Source organism: Platalea leucorodia (assembly GCF_965183815.1).
Source record: "Platalea leucorodia genome assembly, chromosome: 14".
Lineage (NCBI taxonomy): Eukaryota > Metazoa > Chordata > Aves > Pelecaniformes > Threskiornithidae > Platalea > Platalea leucorodia.
Window position 1 is genome coordinate 4694668 of NC_138836.1, and position 14540 is coordinate 4709207.

General features: G+C 44.3%; 1 protein-coding gene across 1 annotated transcript; it reads left to right on the forward strand.

Annotated features, from left to right (window-relative positions):
* Nucleotides 1-776: 776 nt before the first annotated feature.
* NOG (noggin) lies at nucleotides 777-1448 on the forward strand (the record flags this gene model as incomplete). Its single annotated transcript, XM_082326661.1, has 1 exon — nucleotides 777-1448. The coding sequence occupies one exon, from the start codon at nucleotides 777-779 to the stop codon at nucleotides 1446-1448; it is 672 nt and encodes a 223-aa protein (XP_082182787.1).
* Between the last annotated feature and the right edge of the window lie 13092 nt (nucleotides 1449-14540).

Sequence of the window (14540 nt, forward strand, 5' to 3'; positions counted from 1 at the left end):
GCGGAGCGGGCCGGCCGGCGGCCGCCCCGGCCAGAGCAGCATCTCCCGAGGCGCGGCGGGCTCCGTGAGCGGCGGCGTGCGGAAGGCGGGGGGAGGCAGCGGCGGCTCCCGCCTCAGCCTTCCCCAGCAGAGGGTGTCTGCGGGGTGGGAAGGGGGAAGCCGCGCTCTCCTGGACTTTTGTGGGAGTGGGGGTTGTGTTGTGTGTGTGGGTTTTTTTTAAGGGGGGTGGGGTGGGTTAGAAGAGAGTCTGTGGTTTCCATGGAGATGAAGCTGAAAGTGCAGGAAATTTAAAGGCTTTGGGTCCTTGCAAAGCAGACAAACTGGTGCCAACGTGCGTGGCTGCTGTTGCTGCTGAGGAGGCTGCTTTGCAAACGGCGGAGAGGAGCGGGAAGAAGAATCGGCAGCAACTTCTTCCCTACGCACGGGCAGACAACGAGGAGCAGCAGCAGCAAGCAAGAATTTGCAACAAAAAGAGGCATCTCCCTTTCCCGGGGAGGGTGAAAAGAAGCAGCAGCAGCGGCAGAATTTTGGAGCGGCTCCACCAGGAGAAATTTTATAGAGAAGCCTGCAAGAGAGAGCGTTTGCAGGGGGCTTGTTCTCCGGGCTTATTAGGGGGCTGTCGTCGCTGGTGGTGCGGGGAGTGGACGTGATCCCCCTTAAAGACAAGCTATTTTGGATATCCCCCTACAAGTTTTCTGATGTATTTGCTTGCACCTTCTTCCCCCGCTGTTTGGTGAACCCAGCCCCCCTCTCCCCCCCCCACCGGTCTCCCAAGGATGGATCATTCCCAGTGCCTTGTGACTATATACGCCTTGGTGGTTCTGCTGGGTCTCCGGCTAGAGCAAGGCGTCTGCCAGCACTATCTGCACATCCGACCGGCGCCCAGCGACAACTTGCCCTTGGTGGATCTAATCGAGCACCCGGACCCTATCTTTGACCCCAAGGAGAAGGATCTTAACGAGACCTTGCTAAGGAGCCTCATGGGCGGACACTTCGACCCTAACTTTATGGCAATTTCCTTGCCCGAGGACCGGCTCGGAGTGGACGATCTGGCCGAGCTGGACTTGCTGCTCAGGCAGAGACCCTCGGGAGCGATGCCCAGCGAAATCAAAGGGCTGGAGTTTTACGACGGGCTGCAGCCGGGCAAGAAGCACAGGCTGAGCAAGAAGCTGCGCAGGAAGCTGCAGATGTGGCTCTGGTCCCAGACCTTCTGCCCGGTCCTATACACGTGGAACGATCTCGGCAGCCGCTTTTGGCCCCGGTATGTCAAAGTGGGCAGCTGCTACAGTAAAAGGTCTTGTTCAGTCCCAGAAGGCATGGTTTGCAAACCTGCCAAGTCCGTGCATTTAACGATCCTGAGGTGGCGGTGCCAGCGGCGGGGCGGGCAGCGGTGCACATGGATACCCATCCAGTACCCCATCATTGCGGAGTGCAAGTGCTCCTGCTAGGGCTGGCGCTGCCCTTCTCCGGCGGACTCACGTGGACCTTTGCTGCAACAGAAATTAAAGACATTGGCTTTCTGGTTAACGTTGTAATGCACTGTAACGTGTAGGAGAATGTATATTGTGTGTATATATGGCACCGTTTTAATATACTATTAAAAGGTCAGTATTATACGTGAAATAATCAGCGTCTACTGTATTTTTAAGACTATTACCCTGATCGTTGCTAATGTATCTTTTTTTTTTTTTTTTTTGGTATTTATATTCCAGAGAGAAGTTGCTTCGCTTTGGCGAAGTAGGTTTTTTGTTGTTTTGTTTTTTTTTTTTTAATAAAAGGATTAAAAAATACAAACCAAATTTTTTGATAAGAAAACGTTTTAAAGCTATTTTCCATTATTCGGAAAGCGTGTGTGTGGGGTTTTTTTCCTTTTTCCTTATGGACTTTAGATTTAAAATAAAAAAAGAATAAACGCCTAGAGCACAATGTTATTGTAAATAGAGAGAACAGTTTGAATGACTTAATCCTATGTAAATGAAGAGTATCTGCTATTTATTCTTTATATCCTTGTAGTAAAAGTGCAGTGCAGAATTAAAGTCAACCACTAAAACACGAGCCGTTTGGATTCTGTTTGCTTTTTGGTTTGGCCACCTTCGGGGGGGGCTTGCTTCTCCCTCCTCCTCCCTCTCCGCGCTCAGCAGGACGCTTCGCGGCGGCAGGGGGAGGTGGGAACCTGCTCCCGGCTCCGTTAGCGGGGAGGCTCCGGCACCGAGGGCTGCGGAGCGCCCCGGGGCTCCGGCCCCGCCGGCGGGGCAGCGGCACGGGGGGTGCCGCGGAGCCGCTCCCCGCTGCCGCGCGGGCGGGGCGCGATCGGTGCCAGCTGCTGGGGGATTTTTTTTTTTTTTTTTTTTTTTAACCGCTTGACATTTCATTTACGGCGGGACACGTGTCTTTCACACCTACCATTGTGGTGGGACACTGCTGAAACTTGACCCTGGGGCTCGGGGGGTTTTCAGCGCAGACACGTTATTAGCCCGATCCTATGACAGCCTCGCACGCCCTCCCCGCCCGGCCGCAGTCGCCCCTGGCAGCCCGGTTAACCCTTCGGGCTCCCGCCAGCCCCCGCCGATCCCTGCGCTGAGGGGCTGCCCCCTCCAGCCTCCCGTCCGCGGGCCGGGCGGGCAGCGCCGGGCTCCCCCGCGGCCGCCGCTGCCGCCCCGGTGCCCGCCGTCCCGCAGCCGCCTCCCCCGGGCCCGCCCTCCGCGGGGCCCGCGGCGCCGCTCCGCCCGCTCCCCCCGGCCGCCGGCTCCGGGCCTGCCCGCCCCCGGCGCGGGGCAGCCTGCGGGGCTCCGCTCCCGCCCCGCGGCTCCGCTCCCGCCCCGCGGCTCCGCTCCGCGCTCCCGGGAGCGGGGCACCGCCGGTGCGGAGCGGCCGCGGCCCGCGGCGCTGTGCGGACCCGTCGCGATTCCCCAAGCGTTTGACTTCTACGTGCAGGGGGACCCGACGGCTGGTATCTCAGAGATACCAACTGCAAAAACAAACTCTCCACGTGTTCTTCAAGGGCGCCCTGACAGTGCAGAAAGCCTTTTCCTTATTTATCTTGGAATCAAAAAACTTTTTTTTTTCCCAAACTCTGAGGGAATCTATGCTAATTATTTTAAACCCGTGGGTCTTTCATTGACACAGCCCAGACTGACACAACCCCTGCTTTCTCTAACGCTCAGTTCGCGTATCTCCGAATGCATATTCATTCCCTCTCTCCCTCTTTCGGTGCGTTTTACCACCCGTCTCTTTGCTTCTAATTTCAATAGTTTGGAAAAAAAAAATCAGATCTTGGGACATTTAGGGTATTCATTAACCTAGTGAAGAGGAACAGAGGCATTATTACTCACATAGAAGGCACCCTGCCCCCATGTCTATCTAAGGGTTCATTGTAAAAGGATTAAAAGTTAAAGACCTTCATCTTATGATTCTTTCATTTAATCTTCGTGGCGCCTGAAAGACATGCTGGATGGATGATCACATTTAAAATATTCCTAATGTCGGCTACCTTAGGACTCCAGGCAGGGCAAACAAACGTAATTTATTTCTAGAAGAAAGGGGATATTGAGATGTTTAAGTTTATGAACCACCATTACCATGTATATTTGTTAGGTTCTGACAAATACCCAAATAACATTAAAATCAGCCATTCATCACATATGAATTTATGCAAAACCTTCTATGCCTGGGGCCAATATTTTTTTAGACAGAGTTTCACTTGGAAAAAAAAAAAAGTTTATTTAAAAAAAAAAAAAAGCCAAAAGCAAGAGTTTTTCATGACTGGTAAACACGAGAATTATGTGAACAGAAACTATTTCATGCTGGGATGGCAGCCAGGGACTCGGGAATGTCAACAAAAGTTCTCCGAAGGTTGAAAATGTCACTGGATTACAATACAAGGTCCTTTGCCCCATTAGCAAACTTTACTGAAGTAATATTCCCACTACTTAGCGAGGGGACTCACCCAGTGATTTATCTGTCTGTGATCCGAGCGATGGGGCAAACAGAGACTTCATCTGGAAACCACCTCTGCCTGTTTGCTTAAAGATTTTACATTTTTACGTGTGCAGAGGGGTGTGTGTATTTGTGGGTGTTACGTGAGTGTGAAATAAGGGTGTTGTTAATACAGTCTAAATATCTATCGCTGTATCTGTCTTATTTTTAATGTGATAGTCATTGTGATCACTAAGACCTATGTACATACCTGCTTTCTCAACTAATAACGCCCTCTTACAAATAAATTTACAAGAATATTTTGGATTAAAAAAATCAAGTTCCACCATCCACAAGGCCGGTGATTTTTTTTTTTTTTTTTAAATAAATACCTACATTTTGTCAGCTGGTAGAGCAAAAATAACCTAGTAGTTTTCACTGTTGTTTCTGGTCAGGTTCACTTTCTGGTCCTCCTGCCCTCGTGTTGAAATGTTTGGCTTGTAGTGGAAGTGTTTCAAGCCAAACAAATAAAATATCTTTCTGATGAATGTTTCTATGCAAATCTTTTTAATAGTGGATTTTGTAATGTGTTTTTAAAGCAAAATTGAATTATGGCTCTTTTAAATTGAAATCAATTCATAACACAGCCAATTTTTGTTTGCTGATCTTTGTAGTGGCATCATAAGACCTCACAGAGACCACTGTGGGGAAGAAATAAGAAGGGAAAGGTTGAAAGTTTGCTTTTAGTTACTTTTCAGTTTCTTCTTTTGCAATATTAGTGTCTTAAAGTATAATATTGGAAATTTAAATTCATTTCTACCTCCACCGTAGACTGCATAACCTCCGTTCAGTCCTTTAACCTACGTGCTGCAGTTCCGTATGAGGAGCACAGGACTTCGTCTTCTTTATCAGCGTAGTTAGTCTTTATCCAGAACAGTTTGTTCTCTCACACCATGTGTTTATTCAAAACCTGGTAAAGTTAAGGCCCAGTGTTCAAGGGGGGTTCCTCAATGGTATTGGATTTAGCGTCCACGCCGTGATTTTTGCCAGTGCAGCACAGTATCTTACATAGCATTCTGAAATGCTTTATACATCTGTTTATCAGGAAAAGCATGTGACTTTTAACGAAAGTTGTGATGTTGTAGGCTAATTTGAAAGTGCTAAGAGTAACACAGTTGATAAAAGGATAAAAAAAGTAGACCGGAGAAGTTGTCCAAACATTTGTAATAAGCTCATTCAAAATTAGTCCAGATGATAGTGTGAAGAAAAAGAACCAACTAGGAAAACGTTGTTATACGTCCCATCAAAGTGTTGTGTCCTCACACGCGTACTTAACTGAAAAAAATATATTTGATTCATTTTATCCTTTTCAAAATACCAGCACAAAGATAAATTCTTGAGATTGCATGAGTGCATGATGGAGTCATCGCAAAAATAACCACGGCTAGAAATTAGAGCGGTAGTGTTTGTATAAATACTGGACAAGTTTTTCCTCTTCCATAGTTTTAACAGAGAAATAATCTTAATTTAGTAATGTCAACAGCTGTTAAAAAAATTCCTAGCAGTTCACCTTACTTGAGTTGTGTTATATAAATGTAATCTGCACCATGTTGGCTGGATCTTGGATCCATTAAAAAGAAGATATTCCAGCTCGGAGATTTGCCAGGAATCTTCATTGAAAGTTGAAATAAATATAATGATGTCATCATATAATATAACATCATAGCTTTCAAGGTAAGCCAAACCAAAGGTATGTTGGCAGGGGAATGCTGCCACCTGGTAGATCCATGCTAGGAATAGATACGATACTTTCGTCCAGCGGGGAGGAGAATAGCCACACTCTTCCTGGAGCGCCCACAAGGATCCTGCAGTCTTTCTGTGCGTGCAGGTCCTCGGGGAGCCTTACTACACGCGAGAGCTGCAGAATCTGTGTCAATGCTCTCTTTTAAGAGAGCAGCTCCAGCAAATTTGAAGAGACCCTTTCATTCCCTCTTCCTTGCTCCCAGACCAAGCAAGAAGCTCCAATGGTTAAAAGGAAGGGAATGAATACATTCACTTGAAACAACTGTTGGAATGGTTCAGAGGGGAACAGAAATATTCAGCAATCAACATTAAAGACCCTAAATCCTCAGAGGTGTTATTGCAGGATCAGCAGCTTACAGCCCTCTTTCGTGAAGGTACGAGTGTATTACTGTTAAGTCTCCTGCAGCTAGCTCTCTGGGGGGAAAAGCAGCTGCTCTCTGTGATGTGCTTTCTGAAGAGTCTGAGAGGAAAGATGCTGGAAGAGAAACCCACACAGGTATAACGTCACAGCGAGCCGCTTTTCTCTGCTGAACTGGAGGAGAGGAGCTGCAGAGATGGCACAGCTCAGCCTCTGACTCTTTAGCTGGATAGTTTAGATGGAAAGCAGCTGAGAACAGGAGCTCTGGGGGCTCACCAGTTGTACCTTCTGCCCTCTCCAGGGGTGTATTTATGCTGCCATTAAGCGTGGTTCTGAGCCAACACTCAAGACCAGACCAACCTGTGTGTGCACTCAGGCCCGGCCAGCCTGCAGATCCCCCGGCGAGCTCAGCAGCCGTCCCTGCGAGGGCCTCTGGCAGCGTGCGGGTGCTCCTACGCAAGAGCTACCACCAAGCCGAAGGCAGCAGTACCGACTGAAGGCACGCAGATCTCAGGACTGACTAGGCTGGAGCCTGCTCTTCACCTAAGACAGACATTCCCCAGGACTCAAGTCTCTCCCTTAGAGAATCCAAGAGTACTAGCTGCATCAGATAATCATAACGGAGTTTGAAAATAGGTTTCACACTCCCTCCTCATTTTTTTTTCCCTCATGAGAGGGGGAGTGGCAAGACTCCCATCACAAAGAACGTTACTCAGGACCAGAACAGATCTTAAGGCACAACACTAAAAACCTGTATGCAATGGAGAAGGACTGGGTGGCTCGGGGGATTGGTAATGGTATAAAGAGCTTTTCACCGCTAGGCTTCTGGCTTCAATCCAGAGGTAGTAACTGAAAGCCACAGTCATCTGATGCCTGCATAGTGGGCTGTGTAGAATGACTTGTTGGTCTCTGCATCGATCCTACCAAGCAGGATCCAGATCACAAAGCCACCACCAGAACTGACATGCTTGCAAGGATTCTCGATCCAAAGAGCAAAATGACACAGGAATGAGGACATTTGATCTGTGTTTGTGATTTAGTAGCAATAAGGGTATACTGTTGTTGGGGGGTTTGTTTGGTTTGCGGGGGAGGGGTTAATATAGAAGAATATAACCAGTATAGTCCCTTGTAGAGATACAACGCTAATAGTATTTTCCTTCTGGCATAGTAATATCTTTATATTTGACCTACACCTGGCAACTTATTACCTGGCTTGGATGCAAAACCATGGTCCAGAGGAAGATGCAGCAAATGCAAGGGCCATACTCTGCTGTATTCATAGAAGTGCCTGCTGCACCGTGTGGTGCAGTGCAAATTACTTACAATAAGTGCATCTTATGCCTACCAGTACAAACACATGCTGCTCGCTGGGTTGGTCTGCTTTAGTTAAGGCAGTTAAGGTAGCTTTCCAGGGCTCTGGTTAGAGGTTACCCTTTCATAGAACCCCAGTCATGCAGCTCTGAACATGCATTTCTCTGAACAAAGGATGGAACAGGCTGTGATTCAGAATATGCTTGCCAAGCTGCTGTGTTGTACCTGTGCAATAAAAAAATCCAGCACCTTTTCTCAGCAATAAATAAGTTGATTGTAACTTCAAATATTAGGAAAAAGAAGTACATAAACCCCATACGTATTTATGTAACGGCCAGTGTAAACATCACTCCTCTGTTTCAAAATGAACCTTCTGGTATTCCAAGCACTTCATAATATTGTCTGTGAGTGAAAATGGACAGCAAATAGTTTTCCTTCACTCGCTGTCCTAGTTTGCTGTGGACATTTAGAGATACTGCTTATCTAGTCAGTTTTATTTTGCCCTTTGCATAGATTTGTTCCTCCAAGGGCACTCTATTTCTTTCATACAGCCACAGAATACTGAAAAATATTGCATAAATATTATTGTAAACGTGCATAAATTAGTAGAGGGACTTTACGGCCCGGTGAGACAAGCTGAAATACTATCTTCTAAACCTGAGTGGACTTCCAAGTTCATCATGTCCTTTTGGAATAAGTGGATAAAATTCTGTTTTGTAGGTAATACTTGCACAATAAATGAGGTCATTGACTTGAACCTTGAAGGTCTTGTAAATAAGCCTCGCTGTCTTAGTTATAATCAAGCCCTAAATTAAGTCTCAGTGCTACATTAGAAATCTTTCTCGTAGCCTTAGAAACACTTAGGTATCTGTCCTCTGTCTCGTCGTATCTGCTCGTAGGCTGTTGGCTTCAGAAGGGTGTGAAGAGTCCCTTTTCAGCGAGTAGTTTGCTGGATCCGGATCTTATGTTGTGTATATACACAGTGGAGTATTCTAGTTAGCTGGAAAGTCTAATAAAGTTCACTAAGAACTACATGAAGAAGGCATTAAGGCTGGACCACCAGGTCAGGGATAGTTATGCTGTACTTAAGCTGTCGTCAAAAGTGCAGAGCATTCTGGTCTGAGCCAACAAAATCTTAAGCACGTACTCAACCTAGGCTTCATGAGCACCTCCACAGAAGGACTGCTCACCTGATTAAAGTAAAAGACGTACGTAGGTTCTCCCTCGGATCAGGCCAAAACGCTCAGCACCCTGTGTCAGAGTCCCGAGGGAACCGAGAGCAGCTTGGGTGTTCAGGGGAGGGCTGTTTTACCTAACCAGGAACAGCTGAGTGTTGTGGTTTGTATAAACTGTTTGCCATGTATGTGTGGCATGTGGCAGTAAATGAAACACTTACTTTAAAACTTATTGAAGTTCTTTCAGCAAAAAAATTAATGTGGGGTTGGCTTTTATGCGTTGTTTCAAATGAAGCAGAGATTTATACACCTTATTATCCTAATTTTTTTCCAGACACTGCCCTGAATATCTCTCATATCTTATGGGAAATTAAATATCAGAGTTTTTAAAGAGATCATTTTTAATTTCCCATCTATGGTATGAACAAAAAAATGAGTAAGTCTAATGAAGTGGCATGTAGTCAAATGCTCAGACTGTAATCATCCACAAAATATTTAAAGCAATCTGAATGAAACTTTTCAGACTGCCAGACTAGGTTCCTCTTACTCCTAAGCTTCTGAGAGATGCCAACAGACTTTAAGGTTAACATTTTCAGGCCTGGGTGCCTAAGATTAGGCATCTTGTTGAACAATCAGAAACCTATTGGGGAAAAAAACTATGGTTTGAGTTTGGGATGCAGAAATTCACAGCTCTCAGTAGGAGACAATGATAATACGCCACCCAGTGAAAGCAGCTGATGTAGCCTTGCCACTTAAGTTTGTATCTGATACTGTGGATTTTATAATTGGTTATAGTAAGATTCTCTTCCCCCCCCAAAAAAAGAGCTAATAGATACACATTTAAAAAAAAAAAAGTGGGATTTAGGTACATAACTTTCCTATGAGCTGCAGAAAATCCCATTTCCAAATCTGCTTATTCTGAAGTCATGAGAAAAAGAAGAGGACTTACAGTTTCTCACAGGCAAGAGAAATCCTAAAGCAAAATAATTAGATTCTAAGTCATATTTTCTGCCAGGGTGGATTTGTAGGGAAAAAGGGAGGATGGGGGAGGCTGAGCTACGACAGCGTTACCCTCTCTTCACTTTTTTCCCTCCTCCTGGCTCCCACCAGCGTGGTCGATGCTGTCACACGCTGAAGGAGTGGTTGAGTCCCCTCCCTCCCTTTCAGCTCTCCATCAGCCCCTGCAGATGGAGTGGGTAAACATACTGACTTCAATACAGTTATTTTCTGCTGATCGAAGATCTTAATCTGCTTATAAAATAAATTACATCCTTTCAGAAGTCTCTGTTTCTCGTTGCCTAAAATCTTTCTGCCTTTGGCACAGTAATTAGCTGTCACTGAAGTTTCTCTTTGTCTGTTAGCGTATTTTCCCTGAAGGTGGTCATAATATTGTGATTAAAATATTTTTTGACCGAATAGTAGATGTTTTATGAAATTGCACGTTTTCTTTTGCAAGTTTAGCTTTGTGGAATTTCTTTAGCTTTCTATAAAAACAAAGCAAAACATGGGCTTTTTTATCATCCCTTTTTTCTTTTTTCTTCTGCAAAATAAAGCTATACTGCCCACTAAAGCTACACTGCCCACTCTGGAGGAGCTCGTGAGAAACTTCCAGTATAGCTTTTGCAATTTTGCTAGAGTTAAGATGAAAGTCTGCAATTAAAAGGACTCCTTTGGTCACTTCATAGTGTGAAGCGGTAGTGTTGAGGGGCAGAGCATACAAGTTATTTCGCTGTTGGGTAGAATATCTGGTATAATAATCCCTGTCAGTATTTTGCAGGATCTTTAGTGTCGGTGCAGGGACTGCTCCCACTTGACCTGAAGAAAGCTGTTAGCTGGCAGCAGTAGGAGGCTTACCTTCAGAAAAGAATACAATATAGGTATTTTACAAGTGTGCTAGATATCTTCCTATGTTCAAATTTGGGACAGCTACTGCTGCAACCTCTAGTGACCCGCTGTGCTGCTCATTGGAAACAATAATTTGAACACTGAGGGGAAATTGCAATATTTATAATATATTAAGCCATGGAACATGTGAAACCTGGTTTCCTGTGTATTTATGTCTTGAAAGCGAATTTCTGGAGCTCATTTGCCAAATGTATCGGGAGCCAAACCCGGACAGCACTAACCTGACCCTCCCATTTCTGGGGAGCGTTGTCTTGCCTGTGCACTGCGAGCCAGGTGACATCAACTTTGAATGAGCCGAGCGGCACTCTGAGAGGCATGACCTGAATCCTGGTCTGTCCGTCTGTCCCACTGGGCGAGGCTGTGTGTTGGCTCCTTGGTTTTTAATAACAGCTGAGCTTATGCTTCAGCTTACCTTAGTAGTGGGAGCTACTAGATCTCTCTTCCCAACATAGCTTTTGGGTTTTGTTATTGTCAGGAATTTAGTATTTGTAACTGAGAGAGCATGGAGACACATACACAGCACAGTCCAGTAAACCTAATTTCCTTCAAAACCAAAACATTTTAAAAAAATCACTGTGGCACGGAATAATGGATCTGAATCCCCTGAATCCGTGAGTAGCTCTACTGCAAGTATTAAATAGCCCTATCTGAAGTCATCCCCAAATCTTCTCCTGCCTCAGATGCTCTTGAGCATCATTTCTGCTATGGCACTTGCAATGTGTGAGTCAAATATGTTATGTATTTCAAAGGATTTTGCTGCCTTCTAGCCTCACTGAGCAATTCCATAGTTTATTCTGTAACCCTTGTCCCTCTTCTTAGTATTTTGGATCCATTTCATTGTACTGCAAATGAAACTAGATTGAAGGTCCCTTTGAGAAAATGTCCCTGTTTCTGTATTTCTGCTATAAATTGCTCAGAATAGTTTAGGTTCTGTGAACAGTAAATGCTCCTGGCCCTACCTGTGCAAATTGTCTTACTGAGGTCAATAGATTTATCTACCTGTACAACTGAGAAAAATATTTTAGCAGTTTTTCTGGGGCAAAAACAGTGACTCAGTGGCAGTGTAACATTTTACAGATTCACATCAGCTGAAAAATGTGGCCACTTTCCAGCTTTGAAAACATTAAACATTTTTTTTTAAATAAAATATTTTGTTCTGATATTTTCAGAGTAATACCTATGATTTTTTAATTTTTTTTTTCATTTTGAAAGTCCTCATTCAATTCTCTCTCTAAGCCAAAATCCCACCTCAATCAAAATTAAAGTCTTTAAGATTGAACAGAGCATTTTGTGTGATTCTGAGCCAGTATTTCTTACTTTTCAGCTCACCAAAAATTTTGAAAATGTATTATTTTTGGTGAGCTCCAAGCATATATTTAAATTATTCACCAGAGCTGTGAGGAATGGAAAAATTAGATTGTCTCACAGCTCAAATCAGATGCCAGATCCATAGCTGCAGTAAATCAGCATAGCTTTGCTGGTGTCGGGCGAGCTGTTCAGTTTTCTGCAAGGAAGGAATCCAGCTCCATTTAAGTATTGGGTTCAGTGGGACTGTGTAGACGGACTCTTCAGGTGAATATGGCTTGTAGCTGAGATCCTTGAGAGGAAAGACGTGTAAGACAAAAGTATTATCTGACTCATTGGTAGCATTAACATGGGATGCCTGTGTTTTCAGTATTAAGTATTAGTATAAATGCTGTGTGCGTGGCCATGTATTACATGAATTTACTTCTATACTCCTTTACTAGGAATATTGAAAGTTGCATGACTTCCAAGTCTTTCTATGTGCTGTTGATTAGCATTCCACCAGGATCACTAACCTATTAGAGTGTCTGTCACTATTGGTGGAAAAGAGTCTTTTATTTCCTTCTCAAATGATTTTGCTTTTCTTCAATGGTGACCATAGCAACACATACTGGTAGTGATGAGTCCCTGATTCTGCTGCAGGCTTTCCACAGCAGTGTCTTGCCAGTAACAACAGTTGACCCGACATTGTAAGGCTGCTCAGAGGCACGTAGCCACGCTGGTTCTCCTGATGAATGGGAGGTATCTTTCCTTACGTGGCAGGTCAGTTCTGGTAAAGGACATGGCCGATTTCTAATCAGACTAGCATCTTCTGTTATTCTGAACCCAATTATGGGAATCTAACTTTGGGAGGTCTTTCGACTGAAAGTTATTTTCTGAATGTGTATCTGCATACATGTGTTCCTGTGAATGTGTGTAACCATTTCTAAGGATATGAGTTTGCCACTCTAGGCTGAAAGTTAGCTCTAACAGCAAACAGTCTGTGGAAGCGATCACCCAGAATGTAGCCAGGGGACAAGGAAAGCCATTTGTCCCTTAATCTTCTCAATCTTCCCTCCCTGTTTTTAACCTTTTTGTCTAGGTAAAAGACATTTCAAGGAAATGAGTAATCTGCCATCCGGACTATCTGTGCGGCAGACTTTAAATTAGAACCAACAATCTAACATCAAACTCAAATAAGAATGACTTCATTACCTAGACTGAAGCTGGCAAAGAGGACAAAATGCTCTGCTGTGTGGTCTCCTGTGCCTTAACCTAATATTCAGAACTCATAGGAACAAGTCTTGGACTTAGTAAGAGTTGGCTTTATATCACAATGTGCATATAGCAGGGACCAGATCCAGTAACCTTTCTTCATGCAAGTAATTCTTGCTCACATATGTGATCAATGGGATGATTTGCTTAGGTAAAGATTCTCCGCATGTGTAAAAGCAGAAAGGACCTGGACAAAATTCTGCAGTTTTTCTTTCTCTGACTCATACTTGTCTCTGGATTCGCTTTGTGTATGTATTGGCACTGTGGTTGCCTGCAAGCCCCAAGTACATATCTGCAGTTCTTTATGTTGTATTTCGAATGCCAAATAGACATCCTGAGTTTCTCATGCGCCCATCAAAGAATCTGCGTTTTGGAAGCAAGGCGGCTTGACCAAATGCCTATTGCATTAAATGAAAATGATTCTTGCTGACTGCAATACCCCTTCCATCTTCATTTGTGCTAGTAGTGTGTCATTTCTGGTTTTCAATGTCATTTCTTCCAGGGACAGCTTCGCCCTGATGTCTCGGTGTAAGGGTCCCATCTGAGCTGGGGCCAAGCACAATGAGCGTAATGTTAACAGATGGACATGACTGCAGTCAATAGACCATGCCTAAGTGTGAGTGTTGAGAGCAGAACTCACAGGTGGGAATGGCCAAACGTCTGTCTGTACTGTGGTTAGGGGGACATACCATTGCTAATTCTGCTGTGGGCTGACTTAACTGAAAAAAGAAATTCTTCCTTCACCACATAAGGAGAGGTTTTGGCCTGTTGGAATTGCCTGGGTGGTGCAAAGGAAGGTGGGGTGTAGAGAGACGTTCTAATTAAGTCTCTATCCCCTTTTGTTCATATCTTTTTAGGAAAGCCCCCATGGAATAGACCAAAATAAGCTCCTACCCCTAGCTGAATAGGTTGTCAGGGTGCAGAACTATATTCTGCAGACTTATGCATGTGTAAGGGGTGTGTAACATTTTTGTCTGAATGGAGCCCTATGTTCTCATAATTTATAGTAAGTAATCTTATTTGCAAAGCATGCCCTTACAGTTTTAAAAAACAAGTTAATTGACTTGCATAAAAATCAAACATGTCAAAGTTTTCCATCTCGACACAAACACCACATTGAGCAGCACGTTGCTACAATAGCCATGATGCAGTCTGGGCTACCTATTGAGATATTTCATAAACCAAAACGGAATCTTAAAAAGTTTGTCAGTTTTGCATACCTCTGAGTTGCTGAATTTAGGAGTCCATTACTCGACTAATTATACAATGTTTTATTTTTTTCCTTGTGTAAATAAACAAACTTGTGTCTGAATTTTGGCAAGGGGCACTAGAAGCCAATTAGAAGGTGTTCCCAATGTATTACAGTATTACAAACAAGATGCCTTTTCTTAGAAAGGCGAACACACCGTGTTTCTTTTAATGAGTGTGAAAATATACCAGTTGCTTAATCACTAGCAACTTATAAGCATAAGTGAGTCCTTTCTCAGGAATGAAAAACGTAGCTTAGTTTCTTT